Genomic DNA, 15,412 nt, shown 5'->3' with positions numbered 1-15,412 from the left:
ATTTAACTTAATACATTTTATATTATATCTTAAATTGAGACAAAATTTATTATTGTATCGTATTGAATCTGTAGGGGTGTATAAATATATTCCATTACGTTTGTTGTTGTCTTTTTGTAGCAGATTTTAGAAATGTGTATATTACTTTAAAATAATTTTGCTTACAGATGAAGATATACTTTATAACATTTACCATGACATGTATTATGTGTGTATATATAAATATATATCTAGACCAACTGAATTTAAATAAACTGCTCAGTCAGCAGTGTGATATCCTTCAAGTAGCAACACCTGTCGCACAGTGGGAGGGGCTACCGAGATTAAAAAAAATACAGTAGGAGGGGTTATGTCGTGGTGTGAGAAGAGTGTGGGAGGGGTTAGTGTTGTAATAGGAGGGGCTAATGATACAATTGTTTAGAGTGGGAGGGGTTAGCGGTGTGATGGTGGGGGGTCATGGCTCAGAGTTCGTAATGAGGGAATCCAATCTGATACGTAACAGATAACAGGACTTTTTCCACACAGACTCATCATATGCTTTCCAGTCGAGCATCATTGCACTCTAGATTGCGATGGAATGGATTACTTTAATTTTGACTGTGTCTATTGTGATTATTTCTTTTCATCTAATTTTTGGTAAAAGTCATCCCAATGCTCCTCCATGCATAAGAGGTTGGATACCTTGGTTTGGTGCTGCTTTTGAATTTGGTAAAGCACCTTTGCATTTCATCCAGCAAGCCAGAGCCAAAGTAAGTTTGCCCTTCGAGGAAATTACTTGCATGAAGAATCATAACTGTATAGCCTAGTAGTCTATATAATTATAAATTATTATATACATTGTATACTAGTATATACAGTATATTATATACTAATACTAATTAATATACTAATTTTCATTTATGCAAGTGACAGTGGGATTTCTGAAATTTGATTTCAGTGTTGTTAATTTTTTTCATAAAATATGAAAAAAATAAAAATAACGTAAAACTGTATTTAAAAGTCTGCAAATTGTCTGTGGCATAAATCATACAGGTTTGGTCTGCCATTGGGTTCAGAAGTCCAGCTCCTCCCATGCAAATTGTGATGAACTTGCTGCACTCAAATATTATGCGAAAAATTTAAAAGCACAGTGTGGTAATTCAAATTTTAAAAATAACAGATATGCATTATAATTTTATGTTTTACGTTTTCTTTTAAAGTTAGCCGCACATTATTTATATTATATAATCAATATACTCATATTAGAAAATGTACACTCAGGCTTTCTATCTAAAAAAAAAAAAAATTGCTTTACCATGCTTGCTTATATACATAATGCATGCATATTTATTAACATTGTGGGATTGCAAGATTTATTAATTTTTTTTTGTGATGGCTGGCTGTTTATACTTTCATTACCAACTGCAAAAATATCACCCAGACACTGTGCTGGAGCCCTGTGGCTAATCTTGGTGTGTTTTGTTTTTGAGCTGTGCCATACTAACCGAGTTTGAGGACAGCTCAGTTCAGCATCATTAATTTATGCAACTAGGGCAGGAGCTGCACACAGTGGCCTTTTTTGACACAATTTTTGTTCTGGGCACGACTGTGCCAGTTCTGAGAAAGCATCGATGCTAATGAGAGTTTTGCTGAATGGACAACTGCTCTAAAATTCAGTAATTGCTTCTGCCAAGGCAAAAATCACACAAAAAGAGTGCTTTCAAGTCTTTTAAGGTTCACTAGGGGGTCACTAAATAAATTGCCTGTTTTTTACTGTATTTTTTCATTGATGGTATCATTTGTATGAAATAGAAATAGTACAATACAATTCCTAAAACTATAATAGCATTTTTCCCCCCTAGTATGGACCAGTTTTCACAGTTGTAGCTGCTGGGAAGAGACTGACGTTTGTGACCCTAAATGAGGACTTCCGTGCTTTTTTCACTTCCAAAGATGTTGATTTTGAACAAGCAGTGCAAGAACCTGTTTACAACACAGGTACAATGTTAGAAATAAATGCAAAAAATTTGAATCTATGCAATTACTCTTACACGTGACCTTAGAACTGACTGAACTCAATATAAGATGAACATCATCAATATTGTAGTCAGTGATAATGTGATTACTCATGTTAACCTTGTTTGCGTTCCTGTCCAGCTTCTATCAGCAAAGACAGTTTCTTTAAGACCCATCCGACCTGTATCGCCATAATCAAGGGCAGACTGACTCCGGGCAACACGGCAATGCTCTCCGCTCATCTCTGTGAAGAATTTAATGACCATTTGGAGAGCCTTGGAAGCGAAGGATCTGGACAGCTAAATGTGCTCATCAAGTATAGTCTTCTTACATCAATTATTTACATTGTGCTAAAGTTCCCCGTAGAGTAACAGTAACAGTAGATACCTTCCATACATTTTGCAGCAACTGGTTAACATGGAAATTAGAAATACTGTGCCTAATAATGCCACTGCATATCTTTAGATTATGCTTATGATACGTAGACTATAATATATTATAATCCGCTACATTAATCCTGCAATCTGACAAGATAAATTCAAGTAAATATTGTTCTTTAAAACTGAATTAGACACTTTTTAACTTGTTTTCAGGAGTGTTATGTATCCAGCAGTGATGAGTAACTTACTGGGCCGATGTAACTCCCCCAGTAGTGCCCTATCCAGGCAGGAGTTCCTTGAGAAGTTCACAACATATGATGATGGATTTGAGTATGGCTCCCAACTCCCAGACATGTTCCTGAAGTATGTGAGCGGTACTGCCACAATATGACTGAAAACTGCAATTATTAAACACAATTAGTCTCCTTAATCATGTTTTTCACTAGTTACTTAAAACGATTCTCGACTGAAGGTCTTGCATATCTACAGATATTTCTTAAATGCATTCAAAACATCTATAGCCAAAGAGGTAAAGGATGTTTCTTTTCTGTCTTCAGGGAATGGACAAACTCAAAGCAATGGCTCATTTCTCTGCTAAGAAATATGGTTGCCAACGCAGAGGAGACTCTCTACAGTGAGAGTTATGGAAAGGTAATATAGGTAATCTATACCAAAGATTCCTCCACATGTTGATGATAAAAGGCAACTATGGCCTTTATGGAAATCTTAAAATGTTATATCTTATATCGGCCAACTGTTTCACTCTCTATACTGTCAAAAACAGTGTGAAATTATTTAAATTTTTACTTAAGATGTTGATCTCAAAACATATGGCATAGAGTCTAATGCAAAACTGAATAGTTCCTTAATGATATGTTAAATGTATGTATGAACATGTTTGCACAATAGAGGGAGCTAAAGAGTTTCAGTCAGGCTTCCAAGCCTTTTTTGTAGGACGATAAGATATTTGAAATTTCACAGTTTTGTTCTTCTCATTATCATATATAGGCTATATTTGGAATCAGCATAATTGACTCTTTCTATCTGCTGTACCTGGCCATTGTTTAAAGGAATAGTGTACCCAAAAATGTAAATTCTGTTATCATTTACGCACCCTCATGTCATTCCAAACCTGTATTAGTTTTGAAGACGGTTGGTAACAAAATAGATTTGGTTCCCATTGACTTCTATTGTATGGACAAAAATATAATGGAATTCAATTGGAATTGAAACTGTTTGGTTATCAACGTTCTTTAAAATATCTTCTTTTGTGTTTAGCAGAAGAAAGAAATGCATACAGGTTTGTAACGACATGAGGGTGAGTGAAGGATGACAGAATTTTCATTTTTGGGTGAATAATTATCCCTTTAATAATGCAATTAAAGCCAAAGAGTTCCTAATCTGTCACTGTTTCTCCTTAGACTTTACTACAGCACCTGACTACTTCAGTAGCTGACAAATATCTACCAAATTATGGTTTACTTTTGCTTTGGGCTTCCCTTGCAAATGCTATACCAGTAAGTGAGAGGTTTATATCAGTGCTGGTGTGAACCCAGATTAACAGATGAACAGAATGTTACTGAGACCGAACATTTCACTTTATTCTAGATAACATTTTGGGCCATTGCTTTTATTGTGTCTAATCCTGAAGTGTATAAGATTGCAATGGATCAGATCAGCACTGCCCTCGGTGACCAAGGTAAAAACCAATCTCTCAAAACAAATGGGTTTCTATCTTTACAGCCCCTCCCATACTCTCAGCCAACATTAGACAAAAAGTCTGATATATTTGGTAGCACTTTATAATTGCTTTCATTATAAACATCAACTTCAAAAATGTGGGTGTCTAAAAGATTTTCCAATGCTTTTGTCTTTTTGTAGTCTCTTATGCTCACCAAGGCTGCATTTATTAAATAAAATACAGTATATATTGTAATATTATTACAATTTAAAATATAATTTTTTTATTTTTAATATATTTTAAAATGTAATATATTCCTGTGATGGCAAAGCTGAATTTTCAGCATCATTACTCCAGTCTTCAGTGTCACATGATCCTTCAGAAATCATTCTAATATGCTGATTTGCTGCTCAAGAAACTATATTATATAGTTATATTATGCTGTCTCTCAATATTTGGGACCACTTATTCATGAATTTCCTCACAAAACCACTAGAGGACAGCAAGCTCTCATGCATTGTGTTTGACAAGCCTTGCATTTAAGTATAATTTTTTTTCTGTCAAATCTGTTCAGAAAATAATATTTCCATATGCACTAATAATCATTATTTGCATGTTGTCGAAATGAATCATATGCACCTCTATATGCATAACGCAAAGTATCATTGTGCTTCTGTTTAGACAAATCCAACCAGGCTTTGTTCATAGTGAATTAGACATTCTTTTAAGCACACATCAGTAGTACTTAAGGCTATGGATAGTCACTATAGTGCTTGTGTGTTTGCTTTGCATTTAAGACAAGGAGAAGACAAAGGTGACCCTAGATGACTTACAGCGGATGCCATATGTGAAGTGGTGTATCATGGAAGGCATTCGGCTGAGGGCCCCTGGAGCCATCACTCGTAAAGTAGTGCGACCTCTCAAATTACAGGTCAGCCGTGACAGATTATTCAGTGTACAATCTATTTTGTTTTTTCCAGTGTTTTTCTTGGATACTATATACTATAGTACATACTATAGTAGCACATAGATAAACAGCATCTTTCCTGCGTTTTAATATAAACCGTATATACAATAAGGAGAGAAAAGCTAAGATTTCATTCTTAAAATCCCTATCCATAAGAGAGAGAGAGAGAGAGAGAGAGAGAGAGAGAGAGGCTACAAAGCAAACATTAACAGGCTTTTTGTCAGCTAAAAAGGAACTGTATTTATGTATGTGTGTTTTCTGCTTTCAGAATTATATCATCCCACCTGGAGACATGCTGATGTTGTCTCCTTACTGGGCTCACCGAAACCCCAAGTATTTCCCAGACCCGGAAGATTTCAAACCTGTGAGTAACCTTTCTGAATGACCTCAGCCACAGGATGAGGTTAACCCAAATTCCACTATAAACCAAAATAAAATAGACACAAGACACATGCTCATAAAATGCTTTTCCCAGCAAGTAAAGTGCTTTACTATTAAATGTTCCTGCACTTTTTGAGGAGTCTTTTTACATAGTTTTTTTTTTTTTTTTTTACTCTATGAGGTATCAAAGATAGAACCGGCATCTCTTTTATTAGTATTTTCTTTCAATAAAACTTCCTTCCAGTTTGTCTGGCAAGCTGTGGAGTGCTGGTCACAATGTGCTTGAAAACTCCAGCTGTGCTCCATTAAAACAGGAATAATAGGCCTGACAGTTATCTTCACAATTAACCTTCCGGCAAACGCCTATAGAGATTCCATTCCATTTCTGTCTACTAATGTCTTGAAAGAAATATCACCACTCATAGAGACTGGGTAAGACCTACATCTATACTGTAAAGCCACTCTGTTAGTAAAAAACACTCTCTCTCTAACAGTGGAAATGCACTTAAATATTTGACACACTGAATGGATATGGCTGCTGTCTAAATTAACATTCAGTATTCTTGTCCATTGGAAAACTATACAAATTGTTTTGAATCTATGAAAACCTTGAAGGGCTGGACTTCTTGACCAATTCAAAAGTTGCTTTCATTTTGTCGGCTTTTGAGTTGCTAATGCAACTCGAGCAATTATTGATTTACGCGCACAATGAAGCCGCATTAGTGAACGGATGGACATTGCATTGAAAGTTATTCAGAGATTACTGTAAATATGTCTTGTTATTAAATTAAAGCTTGGAGTGCTGGAAGACGAGCTCTGTTGGTGTATTCTGGACTGGCCCTTGTCTGAGTGGATTATTTTTAATGAAACTTTTCTTCCCACAGGAACGATGGGAAAAGGCAGATTTAGAAAAGAATGTCCTCTTGGAAGGGTTTGTGGCATTTGGAGGGGGGAAAAATCAGTGCCCAGGAAGGTTAGAAAAACTGTTGTGTTTATATGAAATAATCTTTGTGTACACTTAAAAAATTGACATTCAATAAACTTAATTAAATCGAGGAAGGTATTCCATGTAATTAAATATATAAATAATATAATTTAATATTTTCTTTCATGTATTCTAGATGAAATTGTTTAACTGTAAAAAAATATATATATATACAGTGGGGCAAAAAAGTATTTAGTCAGCCACCAATTGTGCAAGTTCTCCCACTTAAAAAGATGAGAGAGGCCTGTAATTTTCATCATAGGTACACTTCAACTATGAGAGACAAAATGAGGAAAAAAATCCAGAAAAATCACATTGTAGGATTTTTAATTAATTTATTTGCAAATTAGGGTGGAAAATAAGTATTTGGTCAATAACAAAAGTTTATCTCAATACTTTGTTATATACCCTTTGTTGGCAATGACAGAGTTCAAACGTTTTCTGTAAGTCTTCACAAGGTTTTCATACACTGTTGCTGGTATTTTGGCCCATTCCTCCATGCAGATCTCCTCTAGAGCAGTGATGTTTTGGGCAACATGGACTTTCAACTCCCTCCAAAGATTTTCTATGGGGTTGAGATCTGGAGACTGGCTAGGCCACTCCAGGACCTTGAAATGCTTCTTACGAAGCCACTCCTTCGTTGCCCGGGCGGTGTGTTTGGGATCATTGTCATGCTGAAAGACCCAGCCACGTTTCATCTTCAGTGCCCTTGCTGATGGAAGGAGGTTTTCACTCAAAATCTCACGATACATGGCCCCATTCATTCTTTCCTTTACATGGATCAGTCGTCCTGGTCCCTTTGCAGAAAAACAGCCCCAAAGCATGATGTTTACACCCCCATGCTTCACAGTAGGTATGGTGTTCTTTGGATGCAACTTCTCCTCCAAACACGACGAGTTGAGTTTGAGTTCTATTTTGGTTTCATCTGACCATATGACATTCTCCCAATCCTCTTCTGGATCATCCAAATGCTCTCTAGCAAACTTCAGATGGGCCTGGACATGTATTGGCTTAAGCAGGGGGACACGTCTGGCACTACAGGATTTGAGTCCCTGGCGGCGTAGTGTGTTACTGATGGTAGCCTTTGTTACTTTGGTCCCAGCTCTCTGCAGGTCATTCACTAGGTCCCCCTGTGTGGCTCTGGGATTTTTTCTCACCGTCCTTGTGATCATTTTGACCCCACGGGGTGAGATCTTGCGTGGAGCCCCAGATCGAGGGAGATTATCAGTGGTCTTGTATGTCTTCCATTTCCTAATAATTGCTCCCACAGTTGATTTCTTCACACCAAGCTGCTTACCCATTGCAGATTCAGTCTTCCCAGCCTGGTGCAGGTCTACAATTTTGTTTCTGGTGTCCTTTGACAACTTTTTGGTCTTGGCCATACTGGAGTTTGGAGTGTGACTGTTTGAGGTTGTGGACAGGTGTCTTTTAAACTGATAACAAGTTCAAAAAGGTTCCATTAATACAGGTAACGACTGGAGGACAGAGGAGCCTCTTAAAGAAGAAGTTACAGGTCTGTGAGAGCCAGAAATCTTGCTTGTTTGTAGGTGACCAAATACTTATTTTCCACCATAATTTGCAAATAAATTCATAAAAAATCCTACAATGTGATTTTCTGGATTTTTTTTCTCATTTTGTCTCTCATAGTTGAAGTGTACCTATGATGAAAATTACAAGCCTCTCTCATCTTTTTAAGTGGGAGAACTTACACAATTGGTGGCTGACTAAATACTTTTTTGCCCCACTGTATATACATTTAATTTTCAGGTTTTTGTCAAACATTTGCTACTAAAAGTGTAAAAGACAACATATTGCAACACATCGATTGTTTTTTTATAACAATATTTTCATCCTTAACATCCATCACATAAACCACAATGGTGACAACTACATATTTAAGGAAAAAGATGCACTTGACAGTTGACACACATCACTTATTACTCAAAGGGGCAACAAACACAACCACCAGCGCCAACACAATAAACAGTCAAATGACTTGCAGATTTAAACATGCCACTGCATGCTGGGAAATAATTCCACGAAATAGAATTTTAACTTATTTTAACTAATGAAATACTAAGGAGCAAAATGTATTTTTTTTTATGTATATTTTCATGCATCATAGTGCTGATCATTGTTTCTTTTTCCTTTGACAGCTGGTCTTTGTCTTGAACTTCTCTGAACTTTGTACAGATAACACAATTGAACTTGTTGCATCTTTCATGAAGTCAGTTTAGAGATGTTAGGGCTTTCATGCCATGCACATCTGGCTGCGTTTTAGTCAAGCACGTACAGCTCCAGGTTACTTGAATGGGGAAAGACTGAAATCTATAGAAACCTTAGTCAAGATTACATTTAAGTAAGCAATAAAAAAATATTTGCAATAAAATCTGACAATAATGGTATCATACTAATTAGCTTAAATCATGCACAAAAAAAAGTAATCGCAGTAAGCGATTTCTGAGAAACACTGTTGATATCTGAAATCAAGTGCTGTCAATCGATTCAAAAGTTTATCGCACATTTTTTTTCTGTAATTAATCGCACCTAACATTAAAGTTTTTAATATATTTTTATATTGTAATAATTTCATGTAGAAACAACAAAGACAGAATAAATATTTGATCTAACAGGTAGGAAATATACAGAAATTGATAAAAGTTATCAAACACTTCACAGTCTTCACTGCATAAAAAATAAATTAAATATAGATAAATCCATATTAAAGCTACAAAAGATCAGTCAAGAGCAGACGAGCTGATTAACATCAGTGACAGAAGCAGGTTTATTAGGCTTCTGTCACTTTAAGACCTGTGCAGATCTGACACACAACTCTTTACGGTCATTTAAGACTTTATTTAGCTCATTAAAAATGAGGATAATGCTTACGAGGATACATGACAAAGCGGACATTTGGGCTGTCTGAAGCGGCATTCTGTGTGAATTTTCGTCTTTTCGCGCCTTGAATGGTTTAATAGCACTTGAATGAATGATAGCGTGATCATATACTATACCGCAGCCAAAGGATGACAGGAAAAACGGATGCTGCATTAATTGCGTTAAATATTTTTAATGCGTTAAACTGAAGAAAATAAACGCATTGATTTTGACAGCCCTAAAATCAAACAAACACACCCCTCCCTTCATTGCTCCACCCCCAAAATGCACAACACGCAATGAAAGAGGGGATGTCTCATTATCAAAGCTGAAGCAATGGAAAAATAATGCTTTGCGAAAAACAGAACAAATATGACGAACGAACAACAAGAACAAAAAAATTACATACTGTACATCCAGTATATACAAGCAAGAGTTTGTTATTAGTCGCCAGCAGCACACCAGCAACCCCAGACAAACAATGACACTCAAAACTGTCCTGTTATAATAGCTAAAATTACCACAGCATATCTTAGTTCTGTTAAAAATAGCAAAACCAATAATACTCATATGTAGAGCTGAAACAACGTAACCTCAAGGACCGTTTTTAGGCTTTCCTGCTTAGGTCTCTCCAGCGCTAGAAAGCTTTTCTAATAATAACGCGGGTCCTAAAGCTCTTGCCTGATCATAACCATTCTTTTTCCAGTGATATTGCTCTGACCTTTTCTCTTTTGCAATGTCTCTCAGCCATCTCTCTTTCTACAGTCTTTCTTCAAATCTCTCTCTTGCTCACTCTCTGTCCTCCACTCTCTGTCAATCATGAGTGGACACGCCCCCTACTTCTGATTGGCTACTAGTGTTTCGGGGTGCTCGGTCCGATTCACTTTCAACAGCGTTTCTCAGAAATCGCTTATTGCACCTTTAATGCTCTCTGGGGCTGTTTTTGCCTTCAAGGTTTGGTCAGAGTCTTTAGCCTGTAGCAGGAACACTACGGGTTGTACTTGGCCTATAGCAAATGCCACAAGCTGCACCAGCCCATCTTTTCCCTTTTGGCTCTATTGATGAGAATGTCAGTTCCCTTGGGTTATTTACACCAAGGCTGGCACGAAAAGTTCATAGCTGTTACCACCTAGAACTTTGCCAGCGTGTGATTCGATTTACAGGTGATGCTTGTAAATCATGGAGCTGCATTATTGATAGTGTGCACTATGGTCCCATTCCTTATATAGTGCCATGTTGATATAAATCCATGGCACTGCTTTTATGTTGCACTGAGCATTCTTGGCCTTAATGTCCGAGCCCTTTGGGCCCCTGCTGATGACATCATCAAGACCATGGGGAGTGTGCGGCTGGGGTCAGTATGACGTTAATAGAGATGTATAAATACTGAAAGAACTTTCCCAGCTGCACAGGAAGATCAAAAGCATAGGCACAGACCAGTGACCTTTCGAGACCCTCCAGAACAGATGCATCTATGATTATCAGTCTGGGAATATATGAGATGGAGAAACAGATAATAAAAAAGTAAGAGACAGGTGGAGTAATATAGAGAAGAAGACAGATATATATTGGGAGCTAATAAAAAAAAATGAAATCATGAATTATTTAAACAAATATAATTTTTTTTTTATAAAATTCATTTTCTATGCATAGCAGCAGTGCTGGGGAAAGTTACTTTTAAATGTAATGTGTTACAATATTGTGTTACTCCCTAAAAAAAGTTTCTAATTGCGTTATTTTGATGGTAATGCGTTACTTTTGGATTCATTTTCCTCACCTGGGCAGGGTTTGCTTGTTTGTTTTTTAATAACAAAAAAAAAGTTATATTTTTGGCAAATGTAAAGTCCCTTTCATACAAAAGTGAAATAAATAAGCCTCAGGCTGAAGGAAATGTATATTTACGCCTGTACAGTAGAAGGCGCAGCTCAAACAAACCTTTCAGTTTTGCTGCCATCCTGGATTGCAGAAGAATAGGACGCAGGAGAAGAGAGTTCAACACTTTTATTTCAGCAATATAAAACTACATAAAAAATTAAACTACAATTAGATGTTTATCTACTGTAAAGTCATTTTTGCTTATTGGTTTGGTTGAATTGGATCATCGAAGGCACTGGTTTATAAAGTGAGAGTAAATACATAAAGTAGTGGTGTTGTTTAACATTTAACTATTGTCGGTTTGCGTAATATCCTGAGTTAAAATTTTACTGTTTTTATTAATTTTGAGGAATACTGAATCTGTTTTTTGTTTAAGTAAATGCATGCTCACATTTAGTCTAGAACTACTATAACCATTATGTTTACACAGCGTACACAACACTTGCACCTCACTCCCGATTTCTCTCAACAATGGGAACAGGAGTGGTGTCAGTTAATAATTGGGAAAACAAAGTAACTTGCGTTACTTATTTCTAAGTAACTATGCATTAAATAATGCATTACTTTACTAGTTACTTGGAAAAAGTATCTGATTACGTAACTCACGTTACATTACCCCAACACTGCATAGCACCATTTAAAGGGGTCATCGGATGCAAAATTCACTTTTACATGGTGTTTGCATATAAATGTGTCTTTGCAGTGTGGACACAACCACTATACAATGAAAAAAATCCATTCACTCCTTTTTTTTTATCCTCAAAAAGCCTAAACACTCTCAATAATCAAGCCGTTTGGATTTTCTGAGCAATATGATGTCATATTGCTCATGCTCCGCCCATGACCACTGACGGACTGTCCCATATTAGCATATTTCCGCCCTCAGCAATTTGTATACTGTCTGCCAAGGCAGCACTTTATGTGTCGACACGCCCCACGGAAGAGAGGGGTGGGGTGAGCAGTTGCTCATTATCATTTAAAGAGACATGCACCGAAATGGGTTGCTGTGAACAGAGCTGTTTTTGAGGAGGTAAAATTTTAACCAAAGTATGTTACAAACTTTACATGAAGACCCTAAAGAATCACTTGTGGAAAATGGGCATCCGATGACCCCTTTAACATCACTATCACGTTCTCTCTGGAATAATTTAAAATGCCATTGAAATATTCAATCTATGCTTACCAACTTCCTGCATTCAAATGTCACATTGTCATAAGGCGGCTCTGTAATGATTTCTCAGGCTTGTATAGATCTCTCAGCTGGACATGGCCATAAATTAGTACACTGAGTGTGGCACACCCACGTATTTCATTTTTCTCACTCAATCTGATTTGATTTTGATCATTTTAGGAGATTGCTACTTGCGTCACTAACACAGTGCCCCTGAATGAGTCACGGCCCTCAAGGTTATTTGGGATGATTATTTCAAGAATCATGACTTGCATCTCTCGCCCTCCCTTTATTGCCTGGCATTATTCCTTTCTCTGTCTCACCCAGGAATCTTTCATTCTTGCACTCCACTGCATCTAATATTCCTCTTCCCCCATCCGCCAAACAAGGCCACTGTGGCTATGAATGCACCTGGAATTTGAACGCAATACAAGACATTCATTCACATTTTGCTTTTCTACCTACAATTTCAATCACAGTTTTCCCAGTATTCAGTAGCACTCGAGGGAGGGAGGCAGCTAGACAGCATGCAATATTCCATCGGAATACTAATACACATTCAAGCCGGCTTGTGAAGTGATGAGCACTTCAGAGCGATGAGTTTGCTTCTAGAAAATGTTCTTAATGAGAAAGAGCACATGAAAAAGAAAATGAACCACTTGTTGTTTATTGTGTCATCAGGTGGTACGCCATTATGGAATTGCATATGTTTGTTGCCCTCATCCTCCACAAGTTTGAATTCACCCTGTTGGATCCAGTGCCTAAACCGGTAAGCAGCCTGAGAAAGAGTAACATCCAATAGAGAATGGTAAATAAGCCTTGAAAGAGATGGCTTCAAAGTAGGCATTAGGTTAATCATTTCCAGATGTGTTCCTATGGCAGTATTTACCCAACAAGGGCCCAATCTAATGCTTAAGCACCGTCCTGCTCTTTACCCGTGCAATTCTCAGGCCTGACCAAAAATAACTGTAAGTTTCGCCCACCAACGACCAATTTCATTCCAGGAGCGTGGATCTAGATATGAATCATGCATTCATGAATGGGTCATAAATGTACACAGTACCTTTCTTTGGACAGGATCAGGAACAACATTTCTGTTTTACAGCAACTTGATAAATTGTTGATATTGAAATTTGAAGGTTTCATTTGTTAACATTAGTTAATGTATTAACTAACGTGAACTAACAATTAGCAACACATTTGTTACTGTATTTGTTCATCTTTGTTAATAAAAATCCAGCTGTTCATTATTTGTTCATGTCAGTTCACAGTGCATTAACTAATGTTAGCTATACAACTTTTGATTTTAATAATGTGTTAGTAAATGTTTAAATTAACATTAACAAAGATTAATAAATGCTGTAGAAGTGCAGTTCATTATTAGTTCATGTTAACTAATGGCTTGAAATGAATGAATCCTTATTGTAAAGTGTTACCGAAATATCTTTATTTTTACTATCAAACAACATTTCCATAAGAAAATTATAAATAATATTATAAAACTATACACTAATGTTCAAAAGCATGCGGTAAGAATTCTGAAAATTCAGCTTTGCCATCACAGGAATAAATTACATTTGAAAATATATTCAAATAGAAAACAGTCATTTTAAATTGTAATAATGTTTCACAATATTATTGTTTTAGTGTATTTTTAATAAAATAAATGAAAAGAGACTTCTTTCAAAAACGTTAAAAAATCTCTTGAACGGTGGTGTAGTTATATAGATTTGGATAAAACGCTTAAAAATGCTTAGAAAATCATTTGTTTGCAAATGCCATTTGCTTTTAAACAGTATTTTTTGCATAATGCAGTAAATTCATACATTGTAAAATACTTACTGGAGTTGTACATCATATGTATGTGGTCATTACACTTGGTAAATATATGTATCTGCTTCTTGTAGAGCCCTCTGCATTTGGTGGGAACCCAGCAGCCAGATGGACCTTGTACAGTGAGATACAAGCACAGATAGAGCGCATGTGTTCAGAGGACTGTGCTACTGCTTTAAAGCTCTGTTGACAGTCTTGACATAAGAGTTGAGGAGATCAACCGCATAATATCCTGGGCTGAGCTTCAGAGCTTCTAAGCATCATGGTGAATGTTAAACAGTGACTTGGACACAGGCAAATACTAAACCAGAAAATCATACATTGCTAAAGGTAATTTAGGATATTAGTTGTTTATATTACGGTTTTGTTGGGTCAACCTCTTATAACTGATGGCATAATATAGATGATATATATCAGAAAGCATGAGGTTGTGGAAATTCCTCTCGAACTGAGAGACTTCATCATTTTCAGGATGTATGAAATAAACAAAATGTGATCTCGTATGCGACTGCACTCATATGTTACAGCTAAACATCTTGTGCATGATATGGACAAAGTAAAGACAAGGTTTATAGACAATAGAACTAAGTGGAGGTTCTTTTTTGTGAAGCAGAAATATGTAAACACATTATTACATGTATAAACACTGTGCTTCTTTTCTGTAGTGGTGAAAAGGATTGTTTCTATAAACACATCTGTCTAATAGTCTGTATGTTCTTCACTGCATCTGTGTACACTCATTTTTGGATAAAACATTACATGACACAAGTTACATGGAGCAATTGTATGTGCTTGGGTGCAAACATCTTTAATTTGTAAGGCAAACAGAATGTTTACATTAATTAAATATGATGATGTACTTGATTGAATCAATCACTGGTGTTGTAAACACTTTGCAGTGTTTCAATAAAGACCAAGTTTAATTGTGTTTCAATAAATAACATGTTTCGCTGCAGAAGTTTCCTTCTTTATTTTCCATTTACTTACAGTACCAACCATGTAACTGTGATTTTGCCAAGCAAACATCATCTTTTGTTGATCTTGGAACAAATTTCCTGTCAAACAAACATAGCCTAACCTTAAAATCTTATAGGATAGGAATGTTCATCCAGGATCAACTAGGATGTTGGATCCAGAAATATGGCCTACTTTGCAAAATCATGGGAGGTACATCAAATAGCCTACAACATTCCAGAGATGTTCAGCAGAAGGCTAATGTTTGGATACTCGAAAGTGGTGTGATGTAACAAAATAAAGCAATTCATTT

At 36.4% G+C, this 15,412-nt stretch overlaps 1 protein-coding gene across 1 annotated transcript; it reads left to right on the top strand.

The window, feature by feature from the left end:
- Positions 1–419: 419 nt before the first annotated feature.
- cyp39a1 (cytochrome P450, family 39, subfamily A, polypeptide 1) lies at positions 420–15,101 on the top strand. The gene is made up of 12 exons (XM_084090192.1): positions 420–749; positions 1,842–1,977; positions 2,137–2,311; positions 2,589–2,738; positions 2,933–3,026; positions 3,797–3,892; positions 3,984–4,074; positions 4,854–4,987; positions 5,292–5,387; positions 6,289–6,377; positions 12,994–13,081; positions 14,220–15,101. Exons 1-12 carry the CDS (start codon positions 573–575, stop codon positions 14,286–14,288), a joined length of 1,395 nt encoding a protein of 464 aa, XP_083946318.1. The 5' UTR covers positions 420–572; the 3' UTR covers positions 14,289–15,101.
- The last annotated feature ends 311 nt before the right edge of the window (positions 15,102–15,412 follow it).

This window comes from Abramis brama (assembly GCF_963993115.1).
Source record: "Abramis brama genome assembly, chromosome: 18".
Lineage (NCBI taxonomy): Eukaryota > Metazoa > Chordata > Actinopteri > Cypriniformes > Leuciscidae > Abramis > Abramis brama.
Note: the sequence above shows the minus strand (reverse complement) of the source record. Positions and strands in the feature narration are given on the sequence as shown.

Excerpts from the sequence above, each read along its gene's own strand:
- cyp39a1 (XM_084090192.1), top strand. The coding sequence starts at position 573 with ATGGAATGGATTACTTTAATTTTGACTGTGTCTATTGTGATTATTTCT. Across the intron at positions 2,312-2,588 it reads CAGCTAAATGTGCTCATCAA|GAGTGTTATGTATCCAGCAG; the intron begins GTATAGTCTTCT and ends ACTTGTTTTCAG. Across the intron at positions 6,378-12,993 it reads AAAAATCAGTGCCCAGGAAG|GTGGTACGCCATTATGGAAT; the intron begins GTTAGAAAAACT and ends TTGTGTCATCAG.